At 55.2% G+C, this 21,209-nt stretch overlaps 1 protein-coding gene across 4 annotated transcripts in view; it reads left to right on the top strand.

Moving 5' to 3' along the window:
• The window catches only part of COL18A1 (collagen type XVIII alpha 1 chain), a 38,069-nt gene that overhangs the window by 8,489 nt on the left and 8,371 nt on the right, over positions 1-21,209 (top strand). The window contains exons 1-15 of one of the 4 annotated variants that reach the window (XM_032692777.1): positions 9,935-11,288; positions 15,557-16,101; positions 18,752-18,832; positions 18,919-18,978; positions 19,152-19,290; positions 19,390-19,493; positions 19,582-19,608; positions 19,696-19,866; positions 19,956-19,982; positions 20,072-20,134; positions 20,248-20,334; positions 20,458-20,511; positions 20,590-20,739; positions 20,871-20,933; positions 21,114-21,158. In XM_032692777.1, the coding sequence (XP_032548668.1) occupies positions 10,076-11,288; positions 15,557-16,101; positions 18,752-18,832; positions 18,919-18,978; positions 19,152-19,290; positions 19,390-19,493; positions 19,582-19,608; positions 19,696-19,866; positions 19,956-19,982; positions 20,072-20,134; positions 20,248-20,334; positions 20,458-20,511; positions 20,590-20,739; positions 20,871-20,933; positions 21,114-21,158 (2,829 nt within the window). In that variant the 5' untranslated portion in view covers positions 9,935-10,075. Of the gene's footprint in view, positions 1-9,934; positions 11,979-15,556; positions 16,102-18,751; positions 18,833-18,918; positions 18,979-19,151; positions 19,291-19,389; positions 19,494-19,581; positions 19,609-19,695; positions 19,867-19,955; positions 19,983-20,071; positions 20,135-20,247; positions 20,335-20,457; positions 20,512-20,589; positions 20,740-20,870; positions 20,934-21,113; positions 21,159-21,209 lie in introns of those variants that run through there. The other 3 variants (XM_032692776.1, XM_032692775.1, XM_032692778.1) reach the window with 3 other exon arrangements.

Raw genomic sequence — 21,209 nt, 5'->3', positions numbered from 1 at the left:
CCAGCGGAGGGAAAGGTCAGCTTGTCTAGACGCTAATCCGACAAGTGTTGTGTTTCTTCGCCCATGGGTGTCCTAGCAACAGGATTAAAGCTGTGGTGTAAAGCGGACATTGGCTGGACCCCGCTTCATCCCAGGCCGGTGGTCCGGATGTGTGTTGCTCCGCATGGCCAGGCATCAGGGTGAAGTGGGCCGGGCTCCTGGTCCTGCTCCCTGCGCCTGCCCCGGGCTGTGCCAGCAACTCCTAGTGGTTAACGTCAGTCCAGCGGCAGGAAAATTTAGGATACGGGTGATAAAACAGGCTGATGGATGTTTTACCTGGTCTACATCCATCCCAGGGATGGGTGGGCTGGTGGTGAAGCATCTCTGCCCCAAGATGGACGTGTGGTGTGGGGATCACACTGGGGTGGGGTGCTCCACGGCCAGGCCCAGCCCACCTGGATGCACCAGCTTCACCGCGACCACACCAGGACCTTGGGACAGCCCATGTCACTGTAAATCTGACTCTCATGGTGGAAATGGGTCTCCCAGAACATCCCCTGCATCCCAATGCTCAAGTCTCCCAGGACATCCCACCACTCTGGCTGGCACAATCACTGTGCAGGAATAGCTATTAACCCCTGGCATCCCTCTGGCCTCAGGGCGAACTGCAGTGGCAGGAACACCAGTGAAAACCTGTCTGCTTTGGTCGGGAGCAAAAATATTTCCCATTTCCTTTGTTTTGCTATTTAATCTTTGTGTCTGACAGTTGCTGCTCAATCTCTTGATTGACCCCAGTTTGCTCCCAGGTGTTACTGGTGGTGCTTCACCGCCCATGTCTGGGTTCAGAGGTACAGCTGGTGCCAGAGTTCAGCACCCAGACATCTGATGGGTGTTTCCTCAGTGGGTGCCGTGCATCTGGAGCCGGCAGTCGGAGCCCCCTGCATCCATGGCATGGGGCCATGGGGTAGCTGCCTGATAACATTGTCCTGTTTTAATCTTTTTAAGCCTTTCCTCTGCTTTCCCAGTGGCCCCTTTCCGGGCTTTCTCCTGCCCTCTTTTCCTTGCGTAGTGGTCAGCCAGCGTTTCTCCCACGATTTGTGCAAACTTTCATCCCATCCTTGTTATTCCCCCCATCCCGCTGAGCTCTGATATCCCCAAATGTGAGGTGCAAAGAAACCAAAAGTGGTTTGAAGAACAAAATCTGGGTTTAAACTTTGCCTCTCTGATGGAGAGGAGCTGGAACCGGCTGGTTCCCAATACAACCCCAGAAGCTCATCCAGGCTCCAGCATCCTTCAAGGCATGGTGCTGGTCCAGTGGTAGGGTTCACTCTGGAGGCGCTGGAGCCTCAGTGCTCCAGCTTTCCACCCTGCAAGCGGCCACATGCTTTAATTAGGTGAGGAGCTGGCGAGGCTCCGGGGTTGGGAGAATGGGGGGTTTCATTCCCTCAAATCCCAGCTGGGAGCTGTAGAGACAGGCTGAAGCTTGCCTGTAGCGTAGCTCCTGCCTATGTGGGATTTTTTTTCCCTGCAGCTGGGATGGGTTGAGTGGGGTTTTCTCTTGGGTGCTTAAAACAACAATAAATAACATCCCAGCCCAGTGAAATAGGTGGGTGACACTGCGAGGAAGGGAAGATGTTGCTCTGCTGATTTATGGGGCTTTTTTTTTTTTCATCTTCACAGGTCACTGCTAGCATTTGTGGAATTGGCTTCGCTGCAGGAAAAACTGGTTTCCAGCTTTCCTGTTAGGAAGAAGCTTCTGCTATCATGTAATTAAAATGCAGAAGAAAATAAAATACAAAAAAAAACCCAACCCAGGGCAGCTACTTCTGGTGCTCATAGCCGGGTCCTTTGTCAGCTTTGTGTGTCCTCTGCCTTGCTCTAACCTTGGCTGTGCTGCTGCAGCCTGTGGCAGGAAAAAAATGGCACTTTTTTCCATTTCTCTGGGCTTTCTGGGTCATGCACCAGCCTGCAAAAGCAAAAAAGCATTTACATTTTGACCATTGGAATGTTTTAATCCATCTTGAGGCATTTCCAGGGTTTTTTATCACGTTATCTGAGCTGGGGTTGGCATCAGGCTGGCCTCCTGTTAGGCAGGGAATGTTGGGATTGTGACTTCTCCGTCCCATAAATGAGAAATGATGGATTTGACTCTTCCCCATCTTCTTGCATTAGGGCAGCAGCTGCCTGCAGGGTTTCATCCTGGGGGTTCAGGGTCCCCAGAGCTTTTAAGGAAGGAAAGAAAACCCTGTCTCTCTAGGATTTTTTATTTTCTTTTTCCAGAAAGGATTCACTGCTTGGACTTGGATATTTGAGAGGTGAATATTTTTTCATCTGGGATGGTGATGGGTGTCACCTCACTGGGGATGCGGGGAAAGATCCCCCTGCTTTTTGGGGCATCTTGAACTCTAGTTGTGGTCATCAGGAACAAAACCATCCCAAATCACACAAGATCGTTGAATCACAGAATGATTTGGGTTGGAAGGGACCTTAAAGCCTGTCTCGTTCCACCCTCTGCCATGGGCAGGGACACTTTCCACTAGCCCAGGTTGCTCCAAGCCCTGTCCAACCTGGCCTTGGACACTTCCAGGGATGGGGCAGCCACAGCTTCTCTGAGCAACCGGTACCAGGGCCTCACCACCCTCACAGGGAAGAACGTCTTCCCAGTATCCTGTCTAACCCTGCCCTCTGGCAGTGGGAAGCCATTCCACCTTGTCCAAGCACTGCAGGCCCTTGTCCAAAGTCCCTCTGCAGCTCTCTTGGAGCCGCTTTGGGCACTGGAAGGGCCTCTAAGGTCTCCCTCTCTGAAGAGACTCAAAACCCACCTGGACATGATCCTGTGCAACTTGCTCTAGGTGAACCTGCTTTAGTGTGGGGGGGTGTTGTATTTGATGATCCCCAGAGGTCTCTTCCTACCCCAACCACTCTGGGATCCTGTGAATGATGCCGGGTGAGGCTCACCCAGCCTTTCCAGCCCGCCCCCCCTTTGAACCCTCTGGTATGTGAATTTTTGCTGGTGTCAGAGGGTCGGCAGCAGCAAAATCCCTCCCGGTTAAAGGGTGGGAATACCAGTGTGTGCAGCTTGGGATAATTACCAGTTGTCAGCAAAACAATAGTGGCATTGTAGGGCAGGAGCAAAGGGAAAGGGCCCCTGTCTTGAGCGTAATGTTACTTTTCTATTTATGTTGCCATAGTCTTTGCTGAGAAATGGCCCTATTCTCTCTAATCCTCCCCTTCAGGCATTCCTGCTGGGCTTTTCTGTGTGGTTTGGGTTTTTTTTTTTAACCCTTATCATCCCAGAAAACAGCTTATGGGGATCCATCTCTGTGGTGCTGTTGCATGCATGTCCTTGGCCTGTGGCATTGTGCCTGTGGGCTGGCCAGCTTTGCTTTGGGATGCTGATGCCTGGGATGGTGCCTGGCTGTGGCATCATCCCTTCTCTCAGGAGGGGGCAAACCTGTTCTGGAATCTCCTTCTTCATGCAAGCAGGAGCCCAATTTACACTCCTCCTTGTTCTTGACATCTGTCGTGTTATAGATGGTGAACTCCAGTGCATTAGAGCTATTTACTGATGTTGTATTTTGCTTTAAGACCAAGTGACTTGTAAAAAAAGGGAAAAATTTGGTCAAATGATGGCTCTGGTTGTTGGTTGGAAAGGGATGATGTGTTTTCTGGCATCATCCAGGTCCTGTTGGCTTTCCCCAGCACTTGCATGGAGCAGCAAAGTATCACCAACCTGTTTGACCCGTTTAGTATCCATCTCCAGTGGTGCATGGAATTCCTCAAAAGATCTAAATTTTCCTGCTTAAATACTTGCTCTATCCATGGAGACATGGTAGGGAGAGGGGGATTACAGCCTTGGCTGACATTAGGTTGTCATCACTCATCTTAATTCCCAGGTGTTCAACTGATTTATTTTTCCCTTTAATGTTGGGACATGCTGGGGAGTTCAAGGGCTGGGTGAGGCTTTCTCTGTTTAAGTGGCCCCTCATCCAGGCTACTAATGACCCCAGCATCCACCCCTAAAGGGCCTGCTGGGCATCTCACCCCCTTGAATCTGCAGTTTGGGGGATCAAAAGGTCTGGTGTGAAACGCAGTGCCCCACAGACAGCCCTGGCATGGGATGCAGTAGGATGTGACGACAAAGCAGGATGGCCAAACTCGTCTGCCTGGTGCAGGGGAAACTTTGGAAGGAGCCAGAACTTTGGAAATGCTGCCAAAGTCAGCAGCACAGGCAAACTATTGTCTGAGGAGTGCAAAGATGTGGAAGGACCATGGAGCGGACACGGAGTCTTATTACGAGCACAGCCGGGGGCTTCCAGAGGCTCCAAGCTAAACAAAGTCGCCTGCACTGCAGGAGGGCAGCACTGACAAGACCCAGGCTGGTTGGACGAACTGAAATCCAAAACCAAAACCCCCTCCCGGATCCCCCTTTTCCTGTCCATTCTCTAACAAAATAGCCTTTCTCACCACCTGGCCCCTCAGCAACCACGTTAGCTTGGATTTTGTTTGCTGCACGCTGTGCTGAGGGTGAGGTTAATGACCTGCTGAGTGGTTTCCCTTGCTGTAAATCCAAGTTGACGCTCTGTGAAGCATCCACAAGCTGTGGCAGTTGCCTCCTGCAGCAGCATGGACCAGCTGGCACCCAGCACCCCTGGCTGGTGGCAGATGCAGGACGGATGCTGTTCCACGGGATGGATGCTGTACTGCTCTGTTGTAGCTTCAGGTACTCTGTCATTTGGTAGCTCTTCTGTACTTTGGTGAATTCGTTTTTTTAAACTGTGTTGGTATTTTCTTCAGTTCTGAACTCCTGGAAAACAGCTGGGAATGGGCAACTCCCAGTTTTTGTCGTGCAGGCTTCAAAGTTGGCGTGGGATTACTTGCTGACAGTGTCTATTGCTCTGTGACATTGGAGGCTTAATATCCAATTAAGAGAATCAGCAAGGCTGAGGGGCCTCGTTGGCTTGGAAGGCTTTGTTTGAGCTCTAGGGACATGTATGCTACCTGGGTGCCTTGTCCTTCTCTGATTTTCAGGTAGGGATGACATTGACTTGGATCATAAATCCTCTGTCCTATCCCTCATCTCCCCTCGTCCTGCCGTACAGCATCTATCTGCGAGCCAGGATGCTGGGTGCACTGGTCTCCCTGTATTCCCAGGAGGCCTGGGGATGGAGATGTCCTGCATGTCCCTCATGGAGACAGCAGCTGATCTCCCCTCCATTAACTGGTGTAGACTCCCATGCCTGCCCCAAGGGTGGTCACTACTGGAGCCCCTTCGGCTTCATGCTGAGGCAAGAATGCCAGGAATGCAATTGAAATTTGGGGCTTCTCAGGAGTATCTCCCAGGCTGAGCTAGGACCTTGGTGGGGGGTGAGGAGGTGAGTCTTCCCCCCTCCGAGGAGCAATTAGTCTGCAAGGTGATTTATTAACGTGGAGGAGGATGATGATGGGGGGGTCGCATTCCTACCCTCACCTCCCAAACCTTAGAACCTTATCTCCATCTCCGGGCTGTCGGTTGGCCCCCTGGAGGGAGGCAAGGGATGGGAAGCAGAGACCTTGACCCCTGTGGAGGGGGGATGGGAGGGACACCAGGACACCAGTGGGACTGGTGGATACAGGTCACCCCAAGTTCACCTTGTGTTTTAAAGACCTCCTTGCACCTTTAAAGACCTCCCTTGGATTCTGCTGTGCCCGGACATTGATGGCCCCTCTCCACCATCCATTCTCCCCAGGGCATCTCATGGGTCAAAGGCACCCCAGCTCCAGTTCTCTGCTGCCTTGTCCTGTTCATGCTGATGGGGCAGAGGGGGACAGCAGCATCTCCTGGCTGTACCTCATCTAGCTCTGCTCAGTTTGGGAGCAGGAGGAGGACCTGGTAAGGTCTGGGCACGGCCACCGTGCTTCCCCCCTGGGGTTATTTGATGGCTCCCCCAGGCAGTTGTGACATTTTCATGGTTTATCTTATCAAGGAATTTGCCGGGAGGATGTTTCTGGCTCTCTGTGAGTAAATGTTTAGGAACGCTGCTGTCCCGGGGGCTCCCTGGTGTTGCACAGCTAGAGGCTGTGGGGGGGAAATGCTGGCCCGAGGGCAAGTCCTGGCAAACCAGTACCTGTGTCAATTCTGGGACTATGATGGTGCTGTCACTCCTGCCTACTTGGTCCTGTGCATCCTTATCCCCTGCCTTCCCGTTTCCCTGGCTGAGCGCCCATCCATGGGCTGGGTCCTGCTGCCTCTCTCCGAGGGCTGGGAGGTCAGTGGCTTGGGATGTGGCAACATCCTCAGCGTGCGTCTTGATGAGGGCCTTTTAACTGCTGTCTGGGTTTTTAGATGGAGAATGGATTAAAATCCCAAATGTCATTAGGATTTATAGATACCATCTGCTGCTGACAGTCCCTGAATTTTTCTGCTCAGTGCATGAGCGCTCCCACCTTCAGCATCCTGGCTGTGCTGCTGTCAGTTTTCTTCCCTTCCTTTCCCTTTCTTTCCTCTTTTCTTCCCCTTTCCTTCCCCTTCTGTTTTTCCTTCCTTCCTTCTAGCTGTACTGCTGTCAAGGTTGTGCTGGTGTCAAGGTTTCCTTCCCTGGGGGCGTGTCTTTCCCTCTGTGGCTCAATCTCTTGGCATTAAAACTCTTTCTGCAGCTGCACTTCATCTTTTGGGGCTCAGGATCTGAACCTGGGGTCCCCCCGTGGTTTGTGAGGCCCTCCCCAGAGGTTTGAGCAGCGGGAGGAAGGAGGCTGCAGGTGACAACCCCTCACCTGCACTCTCTGCCCAGATCTCAGTGAGCTCTGGGCTGGTGGCCGAGATGGCCACCGGGATGGGGCATCACCGGGATGGGTCCAGCAAAGTGGGATGTCCCGAGGACGCTCCTGCGCACTGCTCGGCCTGAGGCTCCCTCTGCTGTCCGTCTGTCTGTCCATCCACTAGTTCATCTGCCTGTCTATCCATCTGTCCATCTCTGCCCACCCAGCTCTTGCTGGGGAGTCCTCGGGCTGTGGAGGGGGAATTTTTGAGCTGGGCTGGGGCAGGGTCCCTGTCCACTCCCAAAATCCTGCAGGGAGCCACCCCAAGCTGCCGGGGTCGCTTGAAACCTGCTCGCTTGGCCCCACTTTGGCCCCTAGAGAATATCATCTGTGTTCTTTAACCATGGATGGGATGCTGCAGGTCTGAAATCTGCATGACAGGCTCTTTTTTCCTTTTTTTTTCTCCTCTCATTTTTCTCTTTCCCTACTTTTTTCCTCTCTTTATCTTTTTGTTTCCCTCTCTTTTTTCATTTCTCTTCCCCTTCCCCTTTTCTCCTCTCTCTCCTTGTCTCCCTCTCTTTTCCCCTCTCTTCCCCTCCCTTCCCCCTCCTGTTGTTTTTCCTATTTTCTCCTTTCTCCCCTCTTTTCTCTCTCCTTTCCCCCTCTCATTTTTTCCTTCTCCAATCTCTTTTTTTCCTCTTTTCTCCTTTCTCCCAACTCTCTCCTCCACCTAATTTTTCCCTTCTCTTCTTCCAACTCTCTTTTTCCACACTTCCCCAATCTCTTTTTTCCTCCCCTCTCCACGCTTTCCCCCCACCATTTTCCTTTCTTTTCCCATTTTCCCCCCTCTTTTTCTCCCTCTCTATTCTCCTGGGATAGGACCAAGCCCTCAGTGCCTCAGGGCAGCCTAATCCTCCTTTTCCAGATGGACTGCTGCACCACCAGATGCTGCACAGCCTTGGGAAGATGCAGCCAGCTTATTTGGGAGGGAACTGGGACCAGAATGAGGATCCAAAGTTGCTTTTAAAGAAGTTCAAGGTTATGACGTGCTGGCAGCAGCATCCTGTGGAGTATGCAAAGTGCTTTTTAGGAGCCTTTAGCCTGGAGGAGGCTAAAACAAGGGCTTTTCCCTGCTCTTTTCCCTGCAAACCAGCTGCCATGACTTCTCCTTGGGGAAATACTTCTCCAAAATATTTCACCAGCTGGCACATTCCGAGTGCCTGGCTGCTTGCTCAGTGGTGGAGCTGGTGCGCTGGGTCCAGACGCTCTAGTGCCACCTGTGGCACCAGCCCACCTTCTTAAGTGCCCATTTTGGAAATACCTTATTTTGGGATGCCCCAGCCCTGGCTCCTCCCCTGGGACCTGCCAGCATGGAGGTGTGCAGTGAAATGAAGATCATTGACTTAACGAGGGCACCTCATGAGATTGCTGTTCCACTCCACTATCATGAGCTGCCTAATCCCAATAAAAGGGAGAAATGGGAATTTTTCTGGCTGGCCATCATGTCTGCACACGCTTGAGGTACCCCAGCATGGTGCTGCTGCCAAAATCCTCCCAGCTGAGATGAGGCAGCTCATCAGGGCGTGTGATGCTCCCCACTGGCTCCAGGAGGCAGCTCTGGGGGGCTTGGATCACATCCCTGCTGCTGGCTGTCACCCTACTTATCCTCCCCCCCTCCCCCCCCCCCCAGTTTTGGGAAGAGCCTGTGGGAACACTAAGCTTTTCCATCCCACCAAGTGGGAGAGGAGCAGTAGCCATTCATACCCCTCTCGGGTGTGCCAAGGACACAAGGGTGAGGGAGGGTCCCACACCATGCTGTGCCACCGCACCCTGGCCCCAGGGTGGCAGAGCTGGGCATAGCAGGGTCCTATCCAAACACGCCAGGGAGGGTTGGCAGATGCCTGGCTCCTCTCTTCAGGTTGATGGGAGCACAGGAGCTTCGGGGGGGGGGGGGGGACCATGTGGAAACTGACATACAGACAAAACTGTGTTCTGTGTGGATTAGCGGTGGGCTGTTCCGCAACAGGCACCCCTAACAGCATCAGTCATGGGGCAGGCTGTTGGCAACAGCATCCAGCTCCCATTTTAAGGGGAAATCTCACCCGTTTTGCTTAAAAGGCAGTGTGGGAAATGTTGTGTAAAGCAAAATGGACATCTGAACATTGGTTTCGGTGATTTTCCTGGATGTTTTTAAACGAGAGCATCAGGAGAGCTCTACACTCTAGGACCATGTTGTGGCAGACTGACTTTCCTGGTCACGGGGCCAAGGGGAGCCAAATTTGTCACCTCCCCATCAACATCCCTTCTCAGGGACACTTTTTGAGCCTTGAAGGTGACTTGCCTGGTGTCACCACGGCAGTGTGGGCCGTGGGTGTGCTCCATCCCTGCAGGGGACCAGGGGCTCAGTGATCCCCAGGAACAGGGGGCATTGTCACTAGAGCAGGACAATGCTGATATGGGAAAACAGGCTGGATGAGTGTATTTGGGGGGAATTTTTTTCAGCTAAGGTGAAGAACCATTAAATTTTTGGGGGTGTGGGAGAGTCCCAGTGCTGCCTGGAGGGATTTGTGTCCCGGGCTCCAAGAAAACTTGTGATTTGAAAACTTGTGATTGCTCAGACCTGGCTTTGAGACGTGTCTGGTGTGTGATGCTTGTTGTGGGGGGGCTGCAAGTGCCCCCCTTTGCCATCCTGCGACGGCACCTGGGGGGTCCTGGCCCTGTAACTGAGACGGGAAAGAGGCTTTAAACACTTGACTTTTGGGACTTGTTGTGTTTCTGGCCAGTGGAAATATTGGAAATGTTTTCTGGCTTTTTGTTTCCTTCCTCATTCTGTTTTGCTCTGAAGTTATAACCTTTTCCCAAGCCTTGGAGCAGGGTGTCCCACCGAAGCTGGTGGCATCCTTGGGGGCCACATCCATGCATGACCCCACCAGGTACAGCTCTCGATTTAACCAGAGCCACCCGAGCAGAGAGAGAGGATTTAGGATTTTCTGGGCAGGAAGGAGTTAAACAGCTGGCAGCAGCTGCTGGAACAGCTAGTAGGGTGCGTCTGAAGGCTGGCTTGGCTCCCAGAGGTTTTGGGGGACTCAGGTGGGTCCCCAGCTAGGCGGCGGAGTCCCGGAGGGGCTGTGCCGGGAGTGGGAGGTTGGCGCTGGGGAGAGGAGGGTTTGGCGAGGCCGGCGGCGTGGCCACTCCTCCCGCTGCTCAGCTCCGGTTTGAAAGGTCGAGTGCTGGAGCTTGGGAGGAGAGAGCGATGTGAGTGCTCCGGGAGTCTGACTGGGGCAAAACTCCTGCCTCTTCCCTCCTTTCCTTCCTCTATTTTGCTCTTGGAGGCAACAGATCTCCTTTTTCCTTTCCAATGGCCCAACCTTCCTTGGGGTTTCTGCTCCTCCTGGCTAGCTGCTTCTCTTCCTCCGAAACGCAATTCCTGGACTGGATTTGGGACAGCACGAAGATCACTGGAAGCCCAGCAGCACCCAGCAAGGGAATCCCAGCCTCAGAGCCACTATCCTCAGCGGCAGCTCCTGCTCCCAGCCTGTCCCCAGGGACATGGGGTGATGAGATGGTGAGGAATGTCACCACCCCACAGCAGCAGGAGCCAGATCCTGGTACAGCAGCGCCTACGGGTGAGGGGACTGCAGCCAAAACCACAGAGCAGTGGGACAGGAATGTCACAGGGCTAATGGAGAGCACAGCCCGGCCCAGCATCTCTCCTCCTCACAGCACCTCACCTGCCCCTGGGCAGGATGTGGTTGGCAGCTCCACTGAGGACCCACAGCTGCCTGGAATAGGGACGACCGAGGACATGCAGCTCCTGGGGTCAGGGACCACTGAAGACCCACAGCTCCTGGGGTTGGGTACCACCAAGTCCCCACAGCTCCTGGGGTCAGGGACGACTGAGGACCTGCAATTCCTGAGGATGGGGACCACCAAGGACCAGCAGCTTTTGGAGTTAGGTACCACTGAGTCCCCACAGCTCTTGGAGATGGGAAATACAAAGGACCCGCAACTCCTGGGAACAGGGGCCACTGAGGAGCTGCAGGTCCTCGGGGCAGGGAGCAACAAGGATCTGCAGCTTTTGAGGGCAGGGACCACCGAGCACCCACAGGTCCTGGGGATTAGGAATACCAAGGACCCACAGCTTCTGGGGACATGGACCACCAAGGACTCACAGTTCCTGGGGATGAGGACCACTGAAGACCCACAGCTCCTGGGGACAGGGACCACCGAGAATCTGCAGCTCCTGGGGATAGGGACCACTGAGGACTTAGAGCTCTTGGGGATGAGGAACACCGAGGACCCACAGCTCCTGAGGACAGTGACCACTGATGACCGACAGGTCCTGGGGAACACTGAGGACCCACAGCTCCTGAGGACAGTGACCACTGAGGACCCACAGCTCCTGAGGACAGTGACCACTGAGGACCCACAGCTCCTGGGGAGAGTGACCACTGACGACCCACAGCTCCTGAGAACAGGGACCATCGAGAACTCGGAGCTCCTGGGGAGAGGGACCCCCACAGCAACGGAGACATGGATGTCCTTGCAGAGACCAGGAGGTCCCCAGCCAGGTAGTGCCCCTTTTCCTTTCTCACCAGGTGACAGTACCCATAAGCAGGCAGTGCCATTCCAGGACCCCATGGCACAACCTCCCCCTCACCACCGTGAAGCATCACCGAACCTATGGCACAGCACTGGCCACCAGGGGCTGGCCCTGACCAGCATGAACAGGAGCCAGAGCTCCCCCTTGCCTAACCAGAGGGTGGATAATGGTGTGAATCCTCCTCTTGCTGATAACTCCAGTCCTCTTGAGTTCAATTTACTAACTGCCACTACGCGGCTCTACAGTAGTAATGGCATGGGGCTCCCATCCTTCTTTCCTGGACTGATGCCAGCGGCCAGCCACTGCCTGCCCATCCCAACCCACCTGCCCTTCTGCAGCGTATTGGGCACCAGCCATGTCCGATTGCCAAATTATCTCCGCCACAGCAGCGAGGAGGAAATTCGGGCGGCTTTGCATGAGTGGGAGGGGCTGCTTGAATCGCAGTGCCATCGCTACCTGGAGTGGTTCCTCTGCTTGCTACTGCTCCCCGGGTGTAGTGCTTCGGTCCCCGTAACCCCCCCACCGTGCCAGGGCTTCTGCGAGGCCGTCAGAGACCTGTGTTGGATTCACTTGGCTGGCGGGCGCCTGCCTCTGCCTTGCGATGCTCTCCCTGAGGAGGATGAAGGGTATTCTTGTGTCTTTATTAATGCTTCTGCAGGTAACGTGGCTGGGTGACATCCTTGTGTTGTGTCTCCCCTCCCAAAACTGCCCCCAGGCGCTGAGGGATGCTGCTGCCTTGTCCCCATGGGATGCTGCTGAGTCCAAAACCGCTTTCCATGCAGCCTCGGCTTTTTTGGAGAACCAGCAGGTTTTGACTCCCTCCACAAGGCTGAGCATTACCCCCGGTGAAACACAGTGTCCTGGTGGTCAGGACAGGAGATGCTCCCCAAGAACATCATGCTGGCATTCAGGGCTGGTTTCCCAGTGCCATAGTGCTTTGGGGTGTCCATCCTGGGATTGGGACACTTGGAGACCAGGCATCTCCCTGCGGGAGCAGGGGAAGGACCTGGGTCCTGTGGCCACCTAACCGCAGCACCATGGTGGTGAGGAGGTTTCAAGGTGACCCTGTGGCCGTTCAGGCACGCTCCCCCCTCCTGGAGCAGCCCTTTACTTTGGGGTTAATGATTCACCTAACGGCTAATGTTTGATCCTCGCCTGCTCAGAAAAGTAGGAGAGGTTACTTCACCTCCGGCTTAGTCATTTGGTGGTTGTGACCTTTCTGTGTGTCAAATGGGGGGACCCAGACATGCCTCTGGGGCAAGGGGGTGAAGGGACAAGAGGGAGGTGGGGTGCGAGGGAGGTGGCTGGTGCCTGGAGAAATGTACATTGGGATGAAAGCAGGAGCTTCCCCCCCTCTGCCCCCCCTGCAAATTCTCTGAAAGAGGCTGTGTTCCCATGCCGGCCCTGTGCCCTCGGGTGATAGCCGGGAGATGCCAACGAGGAGCCAGAGGGGCGTTGGGAGGGTAGAGGGGAGAGAGGAGGGGGTAGTGGCAGACAAGTGTCCCACACATGGTCCTCTCAGTGTCAAAGAGTCTCTGTTCACTGGGGGGATGCAGTGGGACCATGGGGATGCTCAGAGGGGAGGTGCATGCCCATCCAAGACTGCACCATGGCGTCTCAGATGGGCAGCATCAGCAATGAGTGGGGGCTGTGGTGCACCCCATGGAATGACTTGAGATGCAGGAGGTCCCCTGCATCTCAGCTGAGATGGGATGTGCAGGGCCACGCTGGCAGCCTTGGCTCAAGCTAGCCAGGAAAGTTATGGTGGAGCGGGATGGTGGCTTGGAGCATCCTGGGGACTTTTCCAATGGCAGAATCACTACAGCAAGAGACACCCCCACAACCATCCTTTGCCAGTACCAAACCGCAGCCTCTGCCATCTCTCCGTGCTCAATGGCAGATGCTGCCGGTTTGTCACAGGGATCATGGACTGCAATATTTGGGCTCTGGATCTCTTTTGGAAAAAGGAGGCATGGCCTGAAAGGTTTGGTGGATGAGAAGGGACACTTGGCTTTTGGAGGGGAGCAGACATTTGAAGGGGTCTCCACTTACTCCTCTGCTCCCCAGTCCCCATCCAGCCTCTGCCTGCTGCCACTCAGGGAAAAGGTGTGTCTCCTTTTGCTTTGGGAAGTGCTGGCACCCAGCTCCCACTCCAGACTCGGGGACAAGTGGCGTGTTTGGAGAGGAGGAAGGCTCCCAGAGCTCCAAGGGGAGCGTGGTTGAAAATTGCACTGCTAACAAAAGCCTCTTTCAGCGTGTCCCCCGTCATCCTGAGCCCTGGTGGGGGGACACAATGACTTGTCTGGCTGCAGGAATTGCAGCGCTGGCTCTTACACCCGTGTGGATCCCCGAGAGGAAGCTCTGGTTTCCTTTTCCCCTAAAGCTGCTGGGAATTTGGCTTCCTCCAACACCAGATAAGCTCTATCCCTGCATCCTGGCATTTGCAATTAGACCGAGCTTGTGGGGGGCCTGAGCAGGGGGCGACTTGTGGGTGGGTGCCAGTCTGAGTCTGGGGGAGCCCTACTTGCTCGCCCCATCATTTTTGGTATAGGGCTGTACACATCTGAGAGTGAAAGGATACCGAGCTTCAGGATCCAGAGGTTCACCTCCAAGCAGACTGGGGATGCCCTGTGTGGAAGCCTGATCCCAGTGTAGGGCAGATGAGGGGGCTAGAACTGGTGGAAGACCGGGAGTGAGGTTTTCTCCCAGTCAGGTCAGTTTTGGGATGCCAGGCTTGGGAGGAACTGGGGTCTTGGGGGAGCAGGGTGGATACTGAACAGTTTCAGAGTTCAGAAGAGGATCAGTGGGTCTGGGGTCTGGCAGAGTAAAAATTTGCCCCCACCTTTAATTGATGGCATTTCTAATGTCCCCACTGCTAGGTCCCTGTCACGGAGGTGGCACTGGCATTGGGGCTTGGCAGCAGGGGCAGACTGGGAATGCTCCATGTCCCTCAGACTTTGGAAGGGGCACCCAGGTTTTCATCACCATCCCAAGAGATGTGTTTTCCTTCCAGGCTGGGCAAGGCTGGACTGATTCCTTCTTTCTATTTTTTTTAGGGTTTTTTTTTAATGTTTTTTTTTTTAAGAGCTCTGGAGGACAATGCCTGGTTCTAAAGCTGGGTGGAGGTTCCTGGCTGATCCTCCTAGGTTCAGCCCAGGATACTCCAGGATACACGTCTAATTCCCCCATCGCTCACATGAAAACTAGGAAAGGAGTTGGGGACATTGAGTTGCCTCAGCTCCTGCTCCTGGCTCAGGATTGGGCCAAAAATCAGCACTGAGCATTTGTTTCATTTCCAGTGCAGATCCCTCAGCTGTTTCAGAGCCAGGGTGGTTGGGTTTCCTCACTCCCAGGAAATGAGAGGTTAAAAAGCACCCGGCATGTTCACTCCCATGGAGCTGGCACTGACCCCGAGCAGTTGACATAGGAGAGGAGGAATCCAGCACCCAGTGTGTGGGCGATGAGGATGTGCTTGCTGCCAAAACAACGGGAGCTGGCGGACAGAGGGACAGATGTTCAGCTGCATCGGGGAGGAGAGATGGTCTCCAGCAAAACTTCCCTAATTCTCTAATTCTCAGTAGGAGTTGGGAAAGGAGGCGACCGCCAATTGAGAGCATCTGGGAAGCTGACGGGGCACACTGGCTTGAGCCGCATTCCCAGGGTGTTGCAAGGGGATGGTTCTGATTTATTCCCAGTGGGGGTGACCCTAGGATCCTGTTCCGAGATGATGTGAGGGGTCACTGTGACCCCAGAGTGGGTGCAACACACTTCCTCAGGGCTCCATGGTTGTTCAGCATCCTGGTGCTCCAGCAACATTCCCCTAACGTGGACAAGATCCCTTTGGTTTTATCCCATCTCAGGGAACTCTGAGCAACCTGGTCTAGTGGAAGGTGTCCCTGCCTATGGCAGGGGAATTGGAATTAGATGATTTTTAAGGTCCCTTCCAACCCAAACCATGCTATGGTGTCCCAACTGCAGTTGGAGGGCCAGCTGCAGGGATTGGGTGGGGTTTTGGGAGTCACATCTGAATGGTCTGATGGGAGCAGCTCAAGGTTGCTGCATTGGCCAGCCCACAGCCTGAAGGAAAATCTCGGTCCCTGGGGAGGGAGAGCGGAGGGAGCCACTGAAGAACTGCATTTGGGAGAGGTGTGGCCAGGGGTGTCCTCCCAAGGCACCTTGTTGAGTGACCATCCTTGCGTGGCTGGTTGTGACCATCCCCTTCCTTTCTTCCTGCAGAGAACCTGAGTTCCGAGGTCAGCCTCCTGGAGCTCATCGGAGACCCACCACCGGAGGAGATCCTCAAAATTTATGGCCCTGACAACAACCCTGGCTATGTCTTCGGTCCCAATGCCAACACGGGCCAGGTGGCCCGGTACCACCTGCCAAGCCCTTTCTATCGGGACTTCTCCCTCCTGTTCCACATCCAGCCCACCACCCCCCGGGCCGGTGTGCTCTTTGCTGTCACGGACTCCTCGCAGAGCATCATCTACGTGGGCGTCAAGCTCTCAGAGCTGCGGGCAGGCAAGCAGCAGATCATCTTCTATTACACAGAACCGGGCTCACCCAGCTCGTATCCGGCAGCCACCTTCACCGTGCCCATCTTGCTCAACCAGTGGACGCGCTTTGCCATCAGCGTGGAGGAGGATGAAGTCATCCTCTACTTGGACTGCGAGGAGCATGAGCGGATCCGGTTTGAGCGCTCCCCAGACGAGATGGAGCTGGAAGATGGCTCTGGGCTCTTTGTTGCTCAGGCTGGAGGGGCTGACCTGGATAAATACCAGGTAAGGCCTTGGGTCACCCCAAGGTGCATCTCCAAGAAGCCTCGAGAGACATGACACCGGCTGTGCCTGTTGAACTGACCTTTTTGCCTGGAAGACAACCAGAGGCCACACTCGGTGTGTGTCCCTGGGGAAGGGAACACCTGAAATGGGGGAAAAGGTGTCTTGAGATGCCTCTAATTTTATTGTCTTGGGGCTCACCAAGGCAAAGCTCTCAAGGTGGGCTGGCAGAAGGACATGAGGTTGCCCTACAGCAGCCACCGTTGCCCATCCCTTTTCCCAGCAAACTCACAGAGCCTCTTCAGATCTCACTATTGCTAAAAATACCCAACTCCTTTGGTAGAGGAACTGCCTTGGCTGGGAAAATATCTCTCTTAGCTGGAAAAAATGCTTGGGCTGGAGTATATCTTTGTTGGCTGATGCTGAGCGGTATCTCCAGGAAGGCTTTGGAGAGTGAGGAGGGATATGATAGCTCAGCCCATGCTTTGAGCAGGACTCGTGTTCTAGATAAGGTTTATGGAAAGTGTGGGGAAAATACTCAACTGACATGGAAATCCCCTGCAGTGCTTGAAGAGAGGAATGTTCAGGTTTCTCCTGGGTTGAGCAGGATTTGCCCAGCAACAGAGGCTCTGCTGAGGGGGGCAATAGTCTTGAAGTTTTGCAAAGTACGTTTCTGAGCTTAAACATCTTCTTGTCTGTGCTGCCACATTCCCAGTTGAATGGCTTTGGTCAGGGAAAGCTCCCCCAGGAGCGGGTTAATCATTGAAGGGCTACAGACTGGTGTGCACTGGGATTCAGGCAGATCCCTTGAAGAGCCACTTTTTGCCCTTGAAAAGCAATTTTTTTGCTCTTGAACATACTGGGAGGGCCAGGTCATGGCCCTGGAGGAGCTCCTCTCCCCAGCTGGAGGCAGTTTGGCACCATATGGAAGGCAAAGCAACAGCTTGGAGCAGAGCAGACCTTTTAGCAGGTGATGCTCCCAAGCTTGCCAAACTCCTTATCCCACCGCCCACTCCCAGTTTTCCCATGGAGAATAGCTGGCCATCGAAGGAAGGAGGCTGACTGCTTTGGCTGGATGAGAAGTGAGCAGCATCTGACTGCCTTGTGGTGTTTCCATCGCTGTCCAGCCCTGACTCACGTTATCTGGAACTAACAGGGCATCAAGCAGATTAAAAGCTGGCCCTGGGTCAAGCCTCAGGATGAGCTGCTGGCAGGCAGCTGGAGGGGTGTCCTGGCATCTCTGCTCCTTCCAGAGTCACCTTTGTGTCAGTGGCATGGAACCTGGGGGGCAAAGCCTGCGGGTGATGCAGAAGCCCATGGGACAGCACTTACCCAGAGGGTAATGGGGTCCTAGATGGGGTCTGGCAGGAGCGTTTGTTTGCAGCTGGATGTGGCACTTGGGGACATGATTTAGTGGGGGACCTGGCGTTGCTGGGGGAATGGTTGGACTTGCTCCTGCAGGGCTTTTCCAGCCTGAATGATTCTGTGATTCTGTGGATTCACTGTAAGATCTACAGTGCTGCTACCCCCTTTATTGGAGCAAACAATCTGGAAAAGGGCCCCTATAACCATCCCTCATGGGAATGCCTCAGTTCAGGGCTTGGAACTGGATTACTTCCAATGCCTCTGGCAAGCCCAAGGTTTCAACCTCGCAGCTCCTGCCCAGCACCACCAGCATGGCTTGACAAGCCACGTGCCAGAGCTGGCACGAGGTGGGCTGAGAAGAGGGAGGGGCCAGGACCCGGCTAGCCACCCAGCAGTGCTTTTACAGGGACCTTTTTGGCTGTGCTCCTTGTTTCTCTTCTTCCAAGGGCTCCCTGCCCCATGCAAGGACCACTGGTAGGCCTGCAGCCCACATTTTTTATTTCCTAGGATAATCTGCACTTCCTTACTGTTTATTTGGATTTTGCAAGCACTATGTGCATCCAAGAAATCACCACAAATCCCTTCCTAAGGATACAAACCCCCGCAGCATCCTGGTCTCAGCTGGGGAGGGTGTGTGTGTACCAGCCTAAACCCCACAGCTCCCAATGCAAGTGGGGTCAGCCAGCACATCCCAGAACCCAGCTTAGGTCCTTGCTGCTGAGGTGGGACACAGGAGTGCTGCTGGGGATGTTGCCAGGATGGGATGCCACCCATCCCTCTGATCCTGGTGGGGAGGACCAAGGGACCATGGTGGGAAGCAAGCTTGGAAAGGGGAGATAATTCCTCCTTGGTGTCTCTTCTCTGGGCAATTCACCTAAAATAATATTTGGGCTGGCTTGAAAGCACAGCGTGCTGTGTCCGGGCAAGGATACATAATGGGCTTAAGAAAACAAGGATCAGGGGCAGTTGCAGTTCAGCCAGGCTGGCTGTGACATTATAATGTGAATACATTATAAGTAGATTAAGTTAAAGATATATAATAAATATAATGTATTACAAATATATTTTTATACATAATAAAAGTTATATAAATTCCTCTTGCAAGCAAATGCCCCCAGTTGGGTGGTGACCTCATCCAGCTGCTCGCACTGTTGACAGCGGATCTCATCCCTCCCTCTCCTCCCACTTGAGGACACGGTGGCCAAGTGGCACAACAGGTCACATCATGGCAGAGTGGCTTCATGACGTGTCTCTCTGTGTCACCCATCCATCCATGGTTTCCTTCCAGGGGGTCATTGCTGATTTGAAGCTGCTAGGGGACCCGCGGGCGGCTGAGCGCCAGTGCGAGGAAGAGGAGGATGACACGGAGGTGAGCGCTGGCAGCCTGGGTGGGGCAGTCTCAGGGAGTGCCCCCCACCATGCCCCCAGCTCACCTCTCATCCCTGCTCCACACAGCTCTCCGGTGATTTCGGCAGTGGGGCAGAAGGTGGACACCAACCCTCGGGGAAGGTCGGGGTGAGTTGTTGCCCACAGGTGTTGCACTCAGGGCGGCACCTCAAAATTTCAGTGGGATGAGGGCCCTCCGTGGTCAAGGTCATGGGATGCTTCATGGTGTCCCGGCACCTGTTTCTTATGGGAAGGCACTGGGAGGTGAATGGCACCACGGTGTCCCCTTGTTGTTGGCACAGGCTGTCCCAGGGCTGGTGGATGCTGTCCCTGTCACCTCTCCCCCCATGGCAGGGGGCAGCGGGCCAAGGAGCAGTGGGGGGTCCCCGCAGCAAGCTGAGAGGACCAGAGCAGAGGAGACCCTGCGGGTCTCCACGGGAGGTAATTCCAGCAGCTTTCCCCTTCCCAGGGGCACACAAGTGGGGAGGTCGTGGTGTGGCCATCCCCAAGCACAAACGGCTCCCTTTTCCTTTCTGACAGGCACCGGCCCCAAAGGTGAAAAGGGGGAGAAGGGCGAACGTGGCTTGAAAGGGGACTCAGGGACTGGTGGTATCATGGGGACAAGCAGTGTCAAGGGCCAAAAGGTGGGTGAGAGCATGGTTCCTGGGGGCTCGAGGGTGTCAGTGACATGTCCATGTTTGACACCTGCTCCGCTCTGTTTCTGATCCTCAGGGGGAGAAGGGAGACCTGGGCATCAAGGTGAGCATTGCTGGGTGAGCTGGGTCAAAGCCTGAGGCTACCACCTCAGGGATGTGCCACCCATCCCCATCTGCCTCTCCTCCCCAGGGCAGTGCTGGATTTGGCTACCCTGGCTCTAAGGGCCAAAAAGGGGAACCAGGTGACCCCGGCCCACCCGGAACTCTCTCTCGGCACACCAGTGGTTCAGTGGTGGAGCAGGTCACTGGTCCCCCAGGGCCACCAGGGAAAGATGGAGCCCCCGGCAGGGATGGCGAGCCTGTGAGTTGAGTCCCCCATCCCTGGGGTGTCCCCTGTTCCCCCACCCTACCCACCTGCACACTGACCTGTCTTCTCTCTGTCATTCCTAGGGAGATCCTGGCGAGGACGGCAAACCTGTAAGTGGTGGAGGGGGGTGGTAGGGTGATGGGGGACAGCCACCCCCTTGCCTTGCCACCTGCTGACCCCACCCTGCTCCCCTTCACAGGGTGATATGGGGCCCCAGGGGTTCCCCGGGATGCCGGGAGAGCCGGGTCTGAAGGGTGAGAAGGTGAGTGCCAGTGCCAGGGTTGGGAGGCAGCACACGACACACACTGCTGCCTCCTGTTCCTCTCACTGTCAGCTTGGCTGCACCCACAAACTGTGCTCTCTTGTCTGTGCCAGGGTGACCCAGGCATGGGGCCAAGGGGACCCCCTGGACCACCTGGCCCCCCAGGACCACCAGGACCCTCCTCCAAGAACGACAAGCTGGTGAGTGCCCCTTGGGACACAGGGGTCTGAGGGGGATCCATCAAGCCCCAGAGGTGAGGGATACTGCTGCCAGCCCCTGGGCAGCCCCCTGTGCCTGACATCACCCTCCTGCTTCTCCTTCAGACCTTCATTGACATGGAGGGCTCTGGCTTCGGCGGTGACCTGGAGAGCCTGCGGGTGAGTGGGGGTGAGTGCCTGCCCTGCCGGCCGGGAGTGGGGGGACACCCTCAGCCATGGCCCCCCTTTCTCTTCCAGGGTCCGCGCGGGCCACCCGGTCCCCCAGGGCCACCTGGCGTGCCTGGTTTACCAGGGGAGCCAGGACGATTCGGGATGAACCGCACAGACCTGCCAGGACCACCGGGGCTGCCAGGCAGGGATGGGATCCCTGGACCCCCGGGGCCAGCGGTAGGTGTATGGAGTGGGCACGGGGACCCATCCCAGGGCCACCTTGTGGCCAGCCTGAGCGGTAGGGGGCTCAGTGCCCGCCAGCCCCATGGGGTTTCCCTGTGCCAGAATAAGCTCCTGGGTTCTTTCAGGGTCCTCAGGGTCCTCCAGGAAGAGATGGGGAGGCTGGGCAGCCAGGGCCCAAAGGAGAGCGGGTGAGTGTCCCCTGTCCCACGTGCCCTGGGAGCATGTGATGGCTTTCCCACAGGGCAGCTGACGCTCCTGGCACATCCCTGGCAGGTCCCAGTTCCTGAGCTAGAGAGCACCATTGTGCTCCTGCCTGGAGCTGTACAGCTTCTTCACATCCTCTTCTCCTTCCTTCTCCTCCTCCCCAGGGTGACGTGGGTGACCTTGGCCTCCCTGGTGTACCGGGACCCAAGGTACTGTGCCTGGGCTGAGTTTTCTGGGGGAGTCCCATTGCATACTGGAAG

The sequence above is a fragment of the Chiroxiphia lanceolata genome, chromosome 7 (assembly GCF_009829145.1).
Source record: "Chiroxiphia lanceolata isolate bChiLan1 chromosome 7, bChiLan1.pri, whole genome shotgun sequence".
Classification (NCBI taxonomy): domain Eukaryota; kingdom Metazoa; phylum Chordata; class Aves; order Passeriformes; family Pipridae; genus Chiroxiphia; species Chiroxiphia lanceolata.
This window is presented reverse-complemented; position numbering and strand designations above follow the sequence as displayed.